The sequence below is a fragment of the Salmo salar genome, chromosome 20 (genome assembly GCF_965601325.2).
Source record: "Salmo salar chromosome 20, fSalSal1, whole genome shotgun sequence".
NCBI lineage: Eukaryota > Metazoa > Chordata > Actinopteri > Salmoniformes > Salmonidae > Salmo > Salmo salar.
The window spans coordinates 19,134,086-19,151,120 of NC_138310.1; the positions used below are offsets into that span (position 1 = coordinate 19,134,086).

The 17,035-nt window shown below is 40.7% G+C and overlaps 2 protein-coding genes across 3 annotated transcripts; both read left to right on the forward strand.

Moving 5' to 3' along the window:
- Positions 1-3,317: 3,317 nt before the first annotated feature.
- p2rx7 (purinergic receptor P2X, ligand-gated ion channel, 7) lies at positions 3,318-9,640 on the forward strand. Its single transcript, XM_014160427.3, has 13 exons — positions 3,318-3,609; positions 3,890-4,037; positions 4,212-4,283; positions 4,389-4,461; positions 4,759-4,855; positions 5,227-5,307; positions 5,811-5,952; positions 7,116-7,252; positions 7,430-7,520; positions 8,089-8,154; positions 8,247-8,351; positions 8,501-8,608; positions 8,796-9,640. Exons 1-13 carry the CDS (start codon positions 3,491-3,493, stop codon positions 9,231-9,233), a joined length of 1,677 nt encoding a protein of 558 aa, XP_014015902.1. The 5' UTR covers positions 3,318-3,490; the 3' UTR covers positions 9,234-9,640.
- Positions 9,641-9,764: 124 nt separating this feature from the next.
- p2rx4b (purinergic receptor P2X, ligand-gated ion channel, 4b) lies at positions 9,765-14,556 on the forward strand. Of its 2 annotated transcripts, XM_014160430.3 has the most exons (12): positions 9,765-10,069; positions 10,203-10,350; positions 11,060-11,131; positions 11,351-11,423; positions 11,647-11,743; positions 11,829-11,909; positions 12,033-12,174; positions 12,880-13,016; positions 13,094-13,187; positions 13,565-13,630; positions 13,795-13,905; positions 14,110-14,556. In XM_014160430.3, exons 1-12 carry the CDS (start codon positions 9,933-9,935, stop codon positions 14,137-14,139), a joined length of 1,188 nt encoding a protein of 395 aa, XP_014015905.2. In that variant the 5' UTR covers positions 9,765-9,932; the 3' UTR covers positions 14,140-14,556. The 2 variants fall into 2 exon arrangements, with proteins under 2 accessions (XP_014015905.2, XP_045558998.1); XM_045703042.2 differs by lacking the exon at positions 11,829-11,909.
- Positions 14,557-17,035: the final 2,479 nt, after the last annotated feature.

A 17,035-nucleotide genomic window follows, 5' to 3' on the forward strand; every position in this document is an offset into this window, starting at 1 on the left:
ATTACCTTGGTGTACATTTATACATTATATGTATTATCCAAAAATAGAAGGAATGGTTCAATAATTGAAATGAACATTATTCCCAGATCCCAGACCGTAGCTTTAAACTTAACCTGCTGTCCTGTAGCTACTGAAGGTCTACCCATCAATTCAAGATGGAACTTTGTATCATTCACTGAATATACTGCGAAATTCACCTGAGCTCCATAGACTGGTCTTCCCTAGCTGTCTGACCCTGCTGGGACCCCTGTCACCGTCTGATCCTGCTAAGACATGATGAGCATAGTGTTGGACCTGCTGGTCCCGACAGAGACTATGGCTCATTTGGCATTTTTCATGCTACAGGCGGGAGCAGGCGGTCAGACAGATGACTTTGGGGTGAAAATATTTTTGTTGTCCCACAGATTATTTTGAAACTGTCCTCTTTCTGCTTTGTATGCGTTAGCCTACCTATTGTATTAAAAGCACATCATTTTCTCATTATTGTCACACTCAGAATTCGCTGCTTCAACTTCAGTAGCCTACCTCTCCTATTTGGGCACCTAGTATGTGTGTTCTCGTTGAAATAGTGTAAGCTATGAAATTAACTTAAATATACTGCTCAAAAAAATAAAGGGAACACTTAAACAACACATCCTAGATCTGAATGAAAGGAATAATCTTATTAAATACTTTTTTCTTTACATAGTTGAATGTGTTGACAACAAAATCACACAAAAATAATCAATGGAAAATACAATTTATCAACCCATGGAGGTCTGGATTTGGAGTCACACTCAAAATTAAAGTGGAAAACCACACTACAGGCTGATCCAACTTTGATGTAATGTCCTTAAAACAAGTCAAAATGAGGCTCAGTAGTGTGTGTGGCCTCCACGTGCCTGTATGACCTCCCTACAACGCCTGGGCATGCTCCTGATGAGGTGGCGGATGGTCTCCTGAGGGATCTCCTCCCAGACCTGGACTAAAGCATCCGCCAACTCCTGGACAGTCTGTGGTGCAACGTGGTGTTGGTGGATGGAGCGAGACATGATGTCCCAGATGTGCTCAATTGGATTCAGGTCTGGGGAACGGGCGGGCCAGTCCATAGCATCAATGCCTTCCTCTTGCAGGAACTGCTGACACACTCCAGCCACATGAGGTCTAGCATTGTCTTGCATTAGGAGGAACCCAGGGCCAACCGCACCAGCATATGGTCTCACAAGGGGTCTGAGGATCTCATCTCGGTACCTAATGGCAGTCAGGCTACCTCTGACAAGCACATGGAGGGCTGTGCGGCCCCATTAAGAAATGCCACCCCACACCATGACTGACCCACCGCCAAACCGGTCATGCTGGAGGATGTTGCAGGCAGCAGAACGTTCTCCACGGCGTCTCCAGACTCTGTCACGTCTGTCACGTGCTCAGTGTGAACCTGCTTTCATCTGTGAAGAGCACAGGGCGCCAGTGGCGAATTTGCCAATCTTGGTGTTCTCTGGCAAATGCCAAACGTCCTGCATGGTGTTGGGCTGTAAGCACAACCCCCACCTGTGGGCGTCGGGCCCTCATACCACCCTCATGGAGTCTGTTTCTGACCGTTTGAGCAGACACATGCACATTTGTGGCCTGCTGGAGGTCATTTTGCAGGGCTCTGGCAGTGCTCCTCCTGCTCCTCCTTGCACAAAGGCGGAGGTAGCGGTCCTGCTGCTGGGTTGTTGCCCTCCTACGGCCTCCTCCACGTCTCCTGTTGTACTGGCCTGTCTCCTGGTAGCGCCTCCATGCTCTGGACAGTACGCTGACAGACACAGCAAACGTTCTTGCCACAGCTCGCATTGATGTGCCATCCTGGATGAGCTGCACTACCTGAGCCACTTGTGTGGGTTGTAGACTCCGTCTCATGCTACCACTAGAGTGAAAGCACCGCCAGCATTCAAATGTGACCAAAACATCAGCCAGGAAGCATAGGAACTGAGAAGTGGTCTGTGGTCCCCACCTGCAGAACCACTCCTTTATTGGGGGTGTCTTGCTAATTGCCTATAATTTCCACCTGTTGTCTATTCCATTTGCACAACAGCATGTGACATTTATTGTCAATCAGTGTTGCTTCCTAAGTGGACAGTTTGATTTCACAGAAGTGTGATTGACTTGGAGCTACATTGTGTTGTTTAAGTGTTCCCTTTATTTTTTTGAGCAGTGTATGATTAAACCTTGATAATGAAAAGAAGTGGAGGGCGCTCAACCAATGTGAGTCGAAGTGCAATCAAATGTTTTTATCATGATTGAAAAGGAAAAGGCACAACGCACACATCGGTTAAGCTACTATGCTGAGTGTGCTGAGGCTATACTATGCTGAGGCTATATCCTATAGGATTATGCAAAATGTAGCAAGTGTCACTGTCGTCATTCTTGCTGCTTCCAGTTCAGTAGCCATACCTGCGAAATCAGGTGCGTGTGTGGTCTCAATTAAATAGAGTAGGCTACAGCAGCCTATGTATACATGGATGGAGAAGCATGGGGCAGTTATCTTTCCAAAGAAATGTACTTTCTAAATTGGCCTATGATAAGGCTATAGTTTACTACATTGTAGCTTATGTAGCTTATTCATTCACTTCAGCAGAGAGGAGATGAAACATTAGCTAACGTTACATGTCAGTTACAATACTAGCTCAGCACTGCGAATAAACACTAGTTTCGTTTTTTCTGTTAAAGAGTAGTTATCTTGACAGCTACGTCAGTCAACTAAAGAGTAGCCAGTTTCTGTTCCTTTCACAACTAGGTGAAAGAGCACAAGGCGTACACTGAACTATGCTCAACTCTCCAGTGCTGGTCCAGCCAGACTTCCAGAGGCTTTGCCTTCACACAGCCTGTCAACCCACTCTGTGGTCTCCACATGGTCCTAAATCCAGTTGGATAAACACTCCAAAAAGCCTACCCGAACACTCGGAGGCGTCTGCACACCGTTGCCTTGTTTTGTATCACATTCCAATGATAATACGGTGGGGGACAAAAAATGCAATTTCAGAATGTGGGGGAGACATCCCCCCCTTCCCCAGTGAAAGTTGTGCCCCTGCCCAGATACAATGAAACCCTTCATAAGGATATGTGAACCTTTGATATGCAAATACTGATAGTGACAGAAATCTTAATTTAATATCCTGTACCTCTTTTAATGTTCTTACCGGTATACCCCAAGGCCTACATCATTAGTCAATATTAATATATTATTATTCATGTACTTTTCAAGCAATTTATTGTCAAATCATTTCAAAGTAGCAAATAACATAAAACAATCGACAAAGACGACTTTGTTTTCTGCTTTGGCTGCTCAATAGGGATGTGCATGCACACTGCCTCCACAACAACGATGACTGGACCAGTCTTGAATTTCACAGACGTAGAATATTGTTCGGTCAATGGAACTGCAACAGCTGCAAGCTGACCCAGAGGAAGGAGAAGAAAGAACCAAGTATGAGTCAGAAGAGATCCTTTCTCTCAGTCAGACTTATCCAAAATGCCTTGTAAACTGCTAAATCTATGTGAATATGAAACACATAAACTGGTCCGAATACAAAGTGTAAGGCTGGGATCGCTGAAATGGACATTTAACGGAGTCATACTGATGTTCATCTGGTGAGTAGGCTATTCTGCATAAGGATTCATCTTGCGGTAATAACGGTAATAGACGACGAACGCCCACGCGCCTTGACTGATCAAGAATGTGTGCATGAAAATAAAGTATGAATGTTTTATATAATGATTATATTCTAAAATAATTGTGTATTACTTGCATCAACTGTATCTCTTGTAACTATGCCGATCGTATTTTAAAACGATTAGGGATATATATCAAAGTGGGCTAACTTTCACCGATTTGCAACATACCATGATCAAATATTGTTTTATTTTGTAGCATTATGATGCTCTGGAACAAGGAGTACCAAGAACACGACTATGTGGTCAGCTCTGTTACTGCTAAGGTTAAGGGAGTGGCCTTGACCAGTTTACCAGATGTTGGTGATATAGTATGGGACGTTGTGGATTACAGTGGGCCATCACAGGTGTGTGTGTGTGTGTGTGTGTGTGTGTGTGTTTATGTGTGTGTGTGTGAGAGAGTGAGAGAATATTGTTGTTTTATTGTTGTATATTATACACATATTACATTTGTAATATACATGCACATATTTTTACATTGGTTCTGACTTTCTATACATTTGTTTGACTTTCTGTTTAAGGGAAAGAATTCATTTTTCGTGGTGACCAATGTCATTGTTACAAAAAAACAAAGGCAAGGAAAATGCCCTGAGGTAGAGTGCCAGTAGGATGTCCAATTACTGTACATTCTAATGTCTTATATCATTTCTATTTGATGACTAGAACCCACTAATCTCCTAGGAGTGTTTATATTACAGGTCCCTCCTTATGGAAAAGTGTGTCGGACAGACGAGGACTGTGTAAAGGGATTCTGGGATCAGCACAGTCACGGTACAACTACAACTGTCTAGAACTTCTCCCATGATCCTTCTCTTCTGTTTGTGTCATCTCTATCTGGTGATACCATTGGTTCTTACATGTAGGGGAGGAATTTGTCCCTGATGTGTTGAGGTTTCAGACGGTCAGCTCCGCTCTGGGCTCTTTACTATTTGCAGATACATTATGGTTATATACGTTTATACATAGTAGTAAACATGTAGACACATGATAATAGAACATCTAAGATAATAGTTGGTATTGTTTGTCATGTGACCCATACAATAATTCAAATGTTGCTTTCCTTATCAGGGGTTCAGACAGGTGCATGTGTGAAGTTTGATGTGACACGGAAAACATGTGAGGTGTCTGCGTGGTGCCCCATAGAGACCAAGAAAAAGCCCCCCAAGTAAATAAGCTCACTATTATTGTTTTCTCAGCATCAGTATGCATTTATGTGTGCCTGTCCTCTTACTGTCATCAAATTCAGTGTGATTTGACATGTGGTCCCTGCAGAGGTTAGTTACTCAGTAAATAATGTTATCTTCTCTTCTACGTAGACCACTGCCTGACAGCTATATTTATACTTTAGTTCCTCTAATGTGGAGGAAGCTCACTTTGTTAGTGCTGCATGTGTATATAGTCAAATATGCCAAGGAACAGTGTTTCACAGTAGTTTAACAGAAACTTTTAAATGAAAATGAAACTGTCCGCTGTAAAAAATGATTGTTTTCACAACTTTGCTTCAATAATGCAATTGATGACTGCCCTGACGTCTAGGCCTGCTCTCTTGGCATCAGCTGAGAACTTTACAGTCCTCATCAAAAACAACATCAGATTCCCAAACTTTAATTTCATGAGGTGAGACTTTCCAATTCAATATGAATTAATTTGGCTTTTTAGTTTGCACACCACAGTTCTCAAGTATATTATATTTAGAGTAACCTTCACCACCTTTACAGATGAAGGATCTTAATTTGAACACTCTGTTGCAGGATAACTTTGCTGCAATGCAGGACATTTAAAACATGTAGTGTATTTGAGGTTTAAAACATTTTAAATGCTTCTGAAGTTTGTAATTTCCACTTAGAAATTTCAGACTTGTTTTTCCCTTAAGAAAAATGTATCAACCCCTACAAAAATGTCCATTAATTGTAATTCATATAATAATTCAAATTTCCTGTTGCTGCAGGATTATTTTCCTGCTGTAGCTAACTGGCTCAAACTAAGATAATTCATCTGTACATACTCTGAGAGGGTCATAATCATAAAAAACTATTAAATGAATTCATAAAAATATGGAAAACAAGCACATTCTTCAATTCAGTGAAAGTGGATCTAACTGATGCGTTTTTGTCTTACAGAAGGAACATCCTCCCTGAGATGACGGAAAGCTACCTGAAGCGCTGCCAGTTTAACAGGCGTACAGAACCCTCGTGCCCCATCTTCCGTCTGGGGGACATTGTAAAGGAGGCCAAAGAGAACTTCTCAGAGATGGCAGTTGAGGTGGGCTGCTTTGTTAGAGGGAGTTTCTCAAACAACCTCAAACTTTCACATAAACTAACTCTATGACCCTCAATTATGTATGTCACTCACTGTTGTATGCATCTATTTTGGCACTGCACATAATGTTGGACATATTTGATTACTTAATGAATTACAGAATTATGGTCTGGATTCAATCCGTATCCGTGTAAAAATGTTAAGGTGATTTCCGATTTGGTATTTGGTATTTTGGTATTTTATTAGGATCCCCATTAGCTGTTGAAAAGCAGCAGCTACTCTTCCTGGGGTCCACACAAAACATGAAACATAATACAGAATGAGATAATACAGAATATCATTAGACAAGAACAGCCCAGGGCAGACAGAACGACATACATTGTTTTTAAAAGGAACACGTAGCCTACATATCAATACACACAAACTATCTAGGTCAAATGGGGGAGAGGCGTTGTGCCACAAGGTGTTGCTTTTTTTTAAAACCAGGTTTTCTGTTTATTTGAGCAATATGAGATGGAAGGAAGTTCCATGCAATAAGGGCTCTATATCATACTGTACGTTTTCTTGAATTTGTTCAGGATTTGGGGACTATGAAAAGACCCCTGGTGGCATGTCTGGTGGGATAAGTGTGTGTGTCAGAGTTGTGTGTAAATTGACTATGCAAACAATTTAGGATTTTCAACACATTAATGTTTCTTATAAAAAGAAAACGTGATGCAGTCAGTCTTTCCTCAACTCTTAGCCAAGAGAGACTGGCATGCATAGTATTTATATCAGCCCTCTGATTACAATGAAGAGCAAAACGTGCCGCTCTGTTCTGGGCCAGCTGCAGCTTAACTACGTCTTTCCTTGCAGCACTGGACCACACAACTGGACAATAATCAAGATTAGACAAAACTAGAGCCTGCAGAACTTGCTTTTTGGAGTGTGGTGTCAAAAATTGAGCCAACATGTGCAGCGTGTACCGTGAGTGCAGTGCTGTCTCCGCGAACGCGGGAACATTGCCTTTACATTTAAATCGAGATATAACGCGAATGTTCCGCGATACTTCCGCGATACGGATTGAATCTAGCCCTCAATGACCTTAATTATGTCAGATGACATGATTGTCAGGTTGATATAAAACACGTTGAGTAGATCGTCTCCACCATGCTCTCTCACCAAAGGGTGGCGTCATTGGGATCCAAATCAAGTGGGATTGTAACCTGGACGGGTTCTTGCGAAACTGTCTGCCCAAATACTCCTTCCGCCGGCTGGATGAGAAGGAGAGCAATAGAACACTGTACCCTGGTCTCAACTTCAGGTAATTGTGACAGGCCTTGTTCTTGAGGCCAACGGTCATGTCATAGGTCATACATGGTTAGTTGACCCATGTCAAATTATGGAAAGCTGTCAATCAATAGTGCTATAGACATTTGTAATTGTATATATCAGTGCAATCCAGATATTACATTGTTTAACCTACTACTTATGTTGGCAGGTTTGCCAGATATCAGACAGAGAATGGTGTTGAGGAGAGAACCCTGTTTAAAGCATTTGGGATCAGGTTTGATGTCATGGTGTTTGGAAAGGTTTGTATGACTGAGTAAGTCTCATCATTAAACCTGCAATAATGATGATGGTAATCTTGTGAATGTTGTTATTTTTTTATTTTTTTTACCCCCTTTTTCTCCTTAATTTCGATCTTCTCTCATCGTTGCAACTCCCCAACGGGCTCGGGAGGCGAAGGTCAAGTCATGCATCCTCCGAAACATGACCCGCCAAACCTCGCTTCTTAACACCCAGCCGCTTAACCCGGAAGCCAACCGCACCAATGTGTCGGAGGAAACACCGTTCAACTGACAACTGCTTTCAGCCTGCAGGTGCCCGGTCCGCCACAAGGAGTCGCTAGAGCGCGATGAGCCAAGTAAAGTCCTCCCCGGCCAAACCCTCCCCTAACCCAGACAACGCTGGGCCAATTGTGCGCCACCCTATGGGACTCCCGATCAAGGGCGGTTGTGATCGAATCCGGGGATCGAACCCGGGACTGTAGTGACACCTCTTAGACCGCTGCGCCACTCTGGAGGCATGCATTTCTTTTTCTAATTCATGAAAATCTGAAAAATACAAATGGTAATTTATATCATGTGTTCTTTTAAGGCAGGAAAATTCAGCATAATCCAACTGATCATCTTTATTGGATCAACTCTATCATATTATACACTGGTGAGTGTTATTCAGCCTTTTTTATTCAACTTGTTTCAAATGCAAAACTAATAATAGGGAAAGTAAAGGACAATGGTTGTGATTTTTCGTAGACCACTGTATTCATCGACTGGCTCATTGGGACCAGTTGTTACTCTAAAGAAGCCAGACAGAACTACTCCGAGAAGAAGGTTGAATCTGTTCAGGACAGACAGCAGGTAGGAGTGGGATGTAGGAGTGGGATGGCATTCCCCACTGAGGATTATACAAACCTACAGCAAGATTTTCATTCTCATTGGCTGAATTGTTTGATGTAAATATGTGGTGAGACGCTGAACAATGAGACAATTCTTCTTCTATGTTCCAGTGCATTCTCTGTGTCTCGTTTGTGGACGAGAACCATATAAGAGTGGTGAAAAAATCACATAAGAAAAGTTTACAACAAGTGAAGCCCATCTCTGTTCACCAATGCAAGGTTAGCATAACTGTGTTTTCCCCAATGTAGTGCCATTCTCACCCTGATACAATAGATAAAGATGTCACTTTTAAGCTCACTTTGTTATCCTCCTCTTGTCTTTTATACAGTAAGTCAGTATGTTAATACATACATATTGTATCAGTGCATATGACTAATTTGATATGCACTGCACACTTGTTGCCAGGACGACACAGGGCACCTGAGAGCCATGTTTAGTGTATTGCAGAAGGGGAACAACATCGTAGACAAGCCGCCCCAGGTTCTCCCCCGGCCCAACCGTCCAGCCTGGTGTCTGTGTGGCTGCTGTCTCCCTTCCACCCATCCCCAGGAGCAGCTGTGCTGCAGGCAGAGCATTGGCCGCTGCATTACCACCTCCTCCCTGTTTGAACAGCTGGTGCTGAGTCGGCCCTTGTTGGACGCATTGCTGCTGTACAGGGAGCCTCTCTCTGACCTGACCGAGGGGGAGCAGCGGATCGCCGCCCTTCGCAACTGCTCCTACAGACAGTACATCAGCTGGAGAATTGGGGCCCCACCCAGAGAAAGCATCCCTGTCATGCCCAGTTGTAGTGTGTGGAGAATCAGAGAGGAGTACCCCAGCCATGAAGGAGAGTACACCGTCTGAGGCCCAGGAGAACTACCTCTCCCCAGTCCAGCCCTGACACACAGCTTTAGGGAAGAGGAAGAGTCAGTGATCTAGAAAGCTCCATCAGAGATTGGTTCTCATCATGTAGCGACTTTACAACACATTTGTACTGGTGTATTGATCTAATCTTCCATTCAGCATTAAGGTTAACATTTTCAACCGGAACATTGTCTTGTAGATATTGTAGATATTGTGTCCATCCATCTCACTGTCTAGGGATCATCAATAATGAAGAGGGAAATAACGTAATAGACTTTATCTTAGATGAGACTGAACTGGAGCTAACTGGAGGTGGGAACTGCTTTATCTTTCCTTTGACTGTCTACTTACATTTAGATTGGAACATATGTTTTTTACCATGTGCAATAAATGTAACTTTGAAAATATTGTTGACTTGATAACATAATTTCACAACTTCGCTAGTTCTTGTGTGCATACCATTTTGTGTGCATACCAGTAGTACATACCATTTTCATGCATCCATTGGAGTGGATGAACAGCAGTTTTATTATACCACTTTTCAGATAGGCTATATTTGCCAACTGAGCCAGGGTCAGTTGTAATTTTCATACTAGCCATTAAAATGATTTGACTATTATCTCAGCAGGCTGTGACACCTCTTTACCTCTTTTATCACTCCCATTGCTAGTTTTCTACTGTGTAACCATAACTCAGAAGATGGGCAGCTGTAGTTCTCAGAGCTGCCAAAGCTGTTTTTTTGAATATGAAACAGAAAGAATGATTGTGGTGAAGAGCAAAGTAGTGGGATCCGTCTTCAGATTAATCCAGTTGCTGATCCTCGTTTATGTGATTGGGTAAGTTGGGATTCAATTATTCTGTTTCTTACATTAAAAAGCCAGTGTTCCACTACATTTAGTCAGAGTGAATGTCCCACTTTGTCACTACACCTATGTCCCCTTGTCTCCTGTCTGACCTGCTACATTATAGGTATGTCTGTGTGGTGCAAAAGTCCTACCAGGAAACAGACTCAGTGATCAGTTCTGTCACAACCAAGGTGAAGGGCACTGGCTTCACCAACACCTCTGATCTGGGCGCCCGTGTGTGGGATGTGGCTGATTACAACATCCCCCCTCAGGTACAGTGGTGGAAAAAGTACCCAGTTGTCATACTTGAGTGAAAGTTAAGATACCTTAATAGAAAATGACTTAAGTAAAAGTGAAAGTCACCAAGTAAAATACTACTTGAGTATGTCTAAAAGTATTTGTTTTTAAATAAACTTAAGTATCAAAATGTAAATATAATTGCTAAAATATACTTAAGTATCAAAAGTAAAAGTACAAATAATTTCAAATTCCTTATATTAAGCAAACCAGATGGCGCCATATTATTGTTTTTTAATTTACGGAAAACCAGGGGCACACTCCAACACGCAGACTTAATTTACAAACGAAGCATGTTTGTTTACTGAGTCTGTTCGATCAGTGTGTAAATTTGACCCTTTTCCTGTTCTGCTAAGCATTGAAAATGTAACAAGTACTTTTGGGTGTCAGGGAAAATGTATGGAGTAAAAAGTAAATTATTTTGAATGTAGTGAAGTAAAAGTAAAAGTAGTCAAAAATCGAAATAGTAAAGTATAGATACCCTAAAAAAAACGACTTAAGTAGCACTTTAAAGTAGTTTTACATAAGTACTTTACACCCCTGCTCAGGTATAAACCTATACTCCATACACTTTATCTGCAGTGTATCACTTTGTCAGTTTGAGTTCAGATTGTGTTGGTAACTGTTTTTGTATTTTTGTATAGAAAGATAATTTGTTTTAGGAAAATGTCTTCTGTCTGGCAGGGTGACAGTTCTTTCTTTGTGTTGACCAACATGATTGTCACCCCCAATCAAACTCAATCGACCTGTCCCGAGGTAAGTTGCTGATTTCTCCTTTAAAATACATTGAAATGTGTAAGTCTATATTGTTAAATGTGTATTTATTGTTTGAATTAAACACTACTGAAAATGTCCAGTGAAATGTTAAGTTGGACTGTATTTATACGCAAATACATATGCGTTATACAACCATTATTTCAATGGTAATCAAAAGTATTTGAATGGTAGTGAAATGTGATCCTGTATCTTCTTAAGCTCCCGAACCAATCCACCATTTGCATGTCAGACAGTGACTGCTTAGAGGGATCCAATGATGTCCGTGGAAACGGTAGGTCTTCATGCCTTGCTGATGAGTCCTTGTAAAATTGTTAACAAGGGCAGCAACCAGCAGGGAGATGGCTGAAACATTCATTCAGGGTTTCATGAGAAAATCAATATCTACTGCTCCAGATAAAATTGTCCTGAAATTCAGTCATATTTTCAGAATCATCCTGCAACATATTTGATTAACTAAAGAGCAATGTTTTCTAATCATATTACTCTGTTTAAAGGTATCCAGACAGGGCTATGCATGAACTATAAAGAGACTGTCAAAACATGTGAAGTGCTATCTTGGTGTCCTCTTGAAATAGACATCAATTTACCCGAGTAAGTAAGAACAAATTACAATATGATTCATGAGGGTATACTCATGGGGCAAGGTATTATAAGTGGAACGCGTTTTGTATCATAGACATGCACTGCTAGCTGCAGCAGAGGACTTCACGGTGCTAATCAAAAACAGTGTGACATACCCCAAATTCAACTTTCACAAGTGAGTCATGTTAATTTGTCTGGCACCGAAATTAAACATGAAAACGAATAAAGGCAGACACCTGCTTGAGAGTTTTACTTTATTCTGTAGAATACCTAATATTTTCTCTTTGGTCTCTTGCAGAAGAAACATTTTGCCTGATGTTAACTCCTCATATCTGAAGCAATGTGAATTCAATCGCAAAACAGACCCTTACTGTCCCATCTTCCGCCTTAAAGACGTGGTCTCTGAAGCTGAGGAGGATTTTCAGACCATGGCAATCAGGGTATAAAATGTAGCTCTACACTCTCCTCTTAGGTCCCTTACAAGCCTTGATTCTGCATAAGCCCATACTAGATTTTCCTGTAGTTATTCTCAATGCCGTGTTTGGTGTGTGTTGCAATTGAATGAGAGTGTCACGTCCTGACCAGTATAAGGGTTATTTGTTATTGTAGTTTGGTCAGGACGTGGCAGAGGGTATTTTGTTTATGTGGTTCGGGGTGGTGATTTATTTAGTAGGGTGTTGGTTTAGTTAGTTTCGGGTTTTTGGGGTTATGTTCTAGGTTTGTATTTCTATGTGGTCTCTAGTCTTTTGTATTTCTATGTCTAGTTTATTGGGGTTGGACTCTCAATTGGAGGCAGGTGTTTTCTAGTTGCCTCTGATTGAGAGTCCTATATATGGGTATGTGTTTGGTTAAGTGTTTGTGGGATATTGTTTCTTGTTTTGCCTGTGTGAGCATGACAAGACTGTTTTGTTGTTCGTGCGTGCTTCGTTTTGGTGTTCTCTTTATTTAAAATAAAAATCAAGATGAGCATCCACATTCCTGCTGGGTTTTGGTCCTCTATTCCTGACGACAACCGTTACAGAGAGGGCTTTAATCTTCCTTGTTCATCAGGCCACATTTTGGCAGTGGTGTCACTCATTGGTAAATGAAATTCCACATTTAAATAGATGAATTTGAGATGAGACTATATGGTTATGTTTGTTCAGGGTGGTGTTCTTGGGATTATGATTGACTGGAGCTGTGACCTGGACTGGCCTGAACATCCCTGTGGCCCTAAGTACTCCTTCCGCAGGCTAGACAACAAAATCCCTGAAAACAACGTGGCCCCTGGATACAACTTTAGGTGAAATCAATGAACCTGTGGACACAATACTATCATAGAGAATAAATACAGCTTTTCAACAAGATTTATTTCCACAGGTTTGCCAAGTACTACAAAACCACAGATGGTAGGGAAACAAGAACATTGATCAAAGCGTATGGAATCCGATTTGATGTCATTGTTTTTGGAACGGTGAGACTCAACATACAAAAAAATCATCTATTCTTCAAACCACAGGAGTAGAATACTTCATTTTGACAATGTATGAGCTTTATGTTCACAAGATGGTAAACAGATGGCCTTCCCTGTAGCTCAGTTGGTAGAGCATGGTGTTTGCAACGCCAGGGTTGTGGGTTCGTTTCCCACGGGGGGCCAGCAAAAAAAAAAAAAAAAAAAAAAAAATGTATGAAATTGTATGAAATGTATGCATTCACTACTGTAAGTCGCTCTGGATAAGAGCGTCTGCTAAATGACTAAAATGTAAATGTAAAAAATGAGACCACCACAATAAGGGTTTCAATGTCAAATGACAAATCGGCCTACCTTCCTCTACTGTTCTATCTTTACAGGCAGGTAAATTCAACATGGTTCCGACCATAGTGAATCTAGGTGCAGCTCTTACGTTTCTCTCTTTGGTAAGTTCTGTTAAGTGGAGCCATCTCCAAAACACTCATTATTTGTAAACAAACATTCATTATTAGTACCATAAAGCATTTTTTGAGAAATGTTAGCCTGTTAATACAGTGTAATTGAGTTGTCATTTTCAGTTTGAAATAGTCATGCAAGTGTGTACCCTTAGGTGAATGCAGTTTGTAACTGGTTTCTCCTGACATGCACAAAGAGAAGAGATTACTACAGCAAACACAAATTCACATATCTGGATAACACTGATGACAATGCTGGTGAATCTGTGAGTTACTGACTTCTCAAGCTTATTTCACTATATACAGGACCAAATTAATTATCAGGGAATACTTACAAAAATAACCATCACTATTCTTTGCTTAACAACCTCAACTTGACTGTTTATCAACTTTTTCATTATGCAGATTTGACTTAAATGAGTTATATAAATCATGTATTATTAATCTGACATTCTAATTTGTCTGTACAGCTGGGAGAAACAACGTATGGGACCCGGTAGATCCTGCACAGAGAAGGGGTCATTTCACATTGTGGGAGAATGTTGAAGCCATCTTCTTGTGTCCAGACCTCTAGCCATGTCCAGCCCCTGCCCCCTAAACATCATACATGGGGCATATACTCATATTTCCTAATATTCCAGATTAAGCCTCGTGAAATGTGAAGTGTATAATCTGTTATTAGCTACCTTAAAACAAAGTACAAATAAATAGTAAAGTCATTTTAATATGGAAATTGTCATTTCACGTAACTGATCACAAAAGAATAACAAAACAAGTTGTAATATAGAAAGTAGAAAAGTATCGCCTTTTCTGGAAAATATGTCCTCTTCCCATCCCTCCACGTCCTCGACCCCTGGCAGCCGCTGTGAAAGATGAGACAAAGCAAATTGTTTGTCAATAAAAACGTCAAAACTTGACACCTACTCATTCAAGTTGTATTTTTTTTTTTACTATTTTCTACATTGCAGAATAATAGTGAAGACATCAACACTATGAAATAACACATATGGAATCATGTAGTAACCATAAAAAGTGTTAAACAAATCAAAATATATTTTAAGATTCTTCAAAATAGCCACCCTTTGCCTTTGACAGCTTTGCACACTCTTGGCATTCTCAACCAGCTTAAGTTTTGTAAGCTAGGATACCTATGTAATTAATGGATCTCGTTCCCAATGATCAGTGCTTTAGTTTAATATGTTGCTGTCCAGTGGTTCTGAATTTGTGATGCACCCGACTGTCCACGTTTTTCTGTGCAATAGAATTTTAATTTGAAAAGTGTGTGTGTACAAGGTTATTTAATGCACATGACCAGTTTGTCTTCAGTCCATTTTAAATGGGATAGATGGGCTATGGTATAGGTTGAATGTCTGCCTAAAACCAGCCTGAGTAGGCTTATGACTCCATTTCTATTCAGAGAGTTTAGAGAAATTAATAGAATTGGAAATGAGCTATTATCAGGCTGGTTAACGGGATGAACAGTGGCAAGAAAAAGTATCTGAACCCTTTGGAATTACCTGGATTACTGCAAAAAATTTGACAAAATTTGATCTGATCTTCATCTAAAAGTCACAACAGACAAACAGCGTGCTTAAACTAACACACAAATTGTATTTTTCTTGTCTATATTGAATACATCATTTAAACATTGTTGGAAAAAGTATGTGAACTCCTAGACTAATGACTTCTCCAAAAGCTAATTGAAGTCAGGAGTCAACTAACCTGGAGTCGAATCAATGAGACGAGACTGGACATTTTGGTTAGGAGCTGCCCTGCCCCATAAAAAAAACTCACAAAATTAGAGTTTGCTATTCACAAGAACAACAACATAAAACTGTATCTTAGAAAATCTACACATTCTAGTTATCAGATTCACATGGAATTGTTGTGCAATTTAAACGTTTTAATATGAAACTATTTGTGAAAAGATGAAATGTAAGTTTTAGCTTCTTAAATGAGAGAACGGTTTATCACAGAGAAACTCCGCTCACTCAGAGGCCCCGCCCATGTGAACAGACAGTGGTTGTAAACTATGAAACACTGCTCTCTCTCCCAATCCTATATAAGCCCCTTAACGAAAATGGAACTATCTGTTCCAAGGACGTGTGGACTTGAGGTCCCCACATTGAAAGGACAAAGACCACCTACAGAACTAAGCCAACCTCAGCAAGAACCTAACAAAATTAGCATCGAATTTCAATGTGATGGTGATGACCTACACGCCGGAAGGATGAATTCCGACTATACCAGCCAGAATATAGCATGAGCTTAAAGTATGGCAACTTGGTATGAACTTTGAAATCTTATTCACTAAAGAAGTGATACCTCCTAGCCATTCCGTTAGCGCAGCAACTGTAAACGTGGGCTAGGAAAGGACGGTTGACGTATCCAGGCTAACACACACAATGATACTACAACGTATCCCGTTTACCACCAGAGACATTCTTCAGAGGACCAGAGATCCATGCTGGACCACCCGGTCTCCCACCTGCAAACAATCTACCGAAGCGCAGCTCAGAGTAAATATTTACTGCATTCTCCTTTTTCAAATGGGTGGTCATTTAGAATGCATAAGATACTGTATTTACGATAGCATAGCTGCCTATGGCCCAATAGAGATAGCTTCTCCCTTTGTTCCTCAGTCTTCCCGCTCTTTCATTCAAACCCAACCACCTTTCCTTTGTGTAACCAGCCGTCATGTCGGCTCCATCCAGCAGGGACGTTTTCTTTATGACATAATTTGTAATCAATGTATGATCCATTCTGTGTAGATGTAATTCTGTGTGATTATTTATGTATTTAGTAAATAAATAATTAAACCAAATGTTGTATTGCTGATTCAACTTGTTAGCCAGGGTTCGTGAAGATAACCAAGAATTTACAACTTTCAGATAAGACTGAATAAAGTGACCATTAAATATTGACTGCTATTGATGTAAAAGATTACTAGGTCTTTAAGAGTTTATTCGGAAGATAACAGCTCTATAAACATTATTTTGTGGTGCCCCGACTTTCTAGTTAATTACATTCACCGAATTAGCTTAATCAGGTAATATGAATTACAGAGAAATTATTTTATAGAATAGCATGTCATATCACTTAATCCGGCATAGCCAAAGACACGACAAAGCCCTTCTCGTTTTTCAAGCGAAGGTCTTTTAAGGGAGTATGCGAGCACGCTCATTCGGTTAGCCGAGCTCTGCTAGGAGTACTTAAGCATGCTGACACCTGAATAAGGGTAGGGGTTAAGGTTAGGGTAGGGACATCAAGGTACCCGGATAGCACAGACCAACTGAATCTCAGCTTACCTAATATGTAGTATGAGCAACGAGGAAAAGAAAGTTGGTGGTTGTATTCACTAAAAGATTTTATAGCAGTATTAATTTCAGCCTCCGG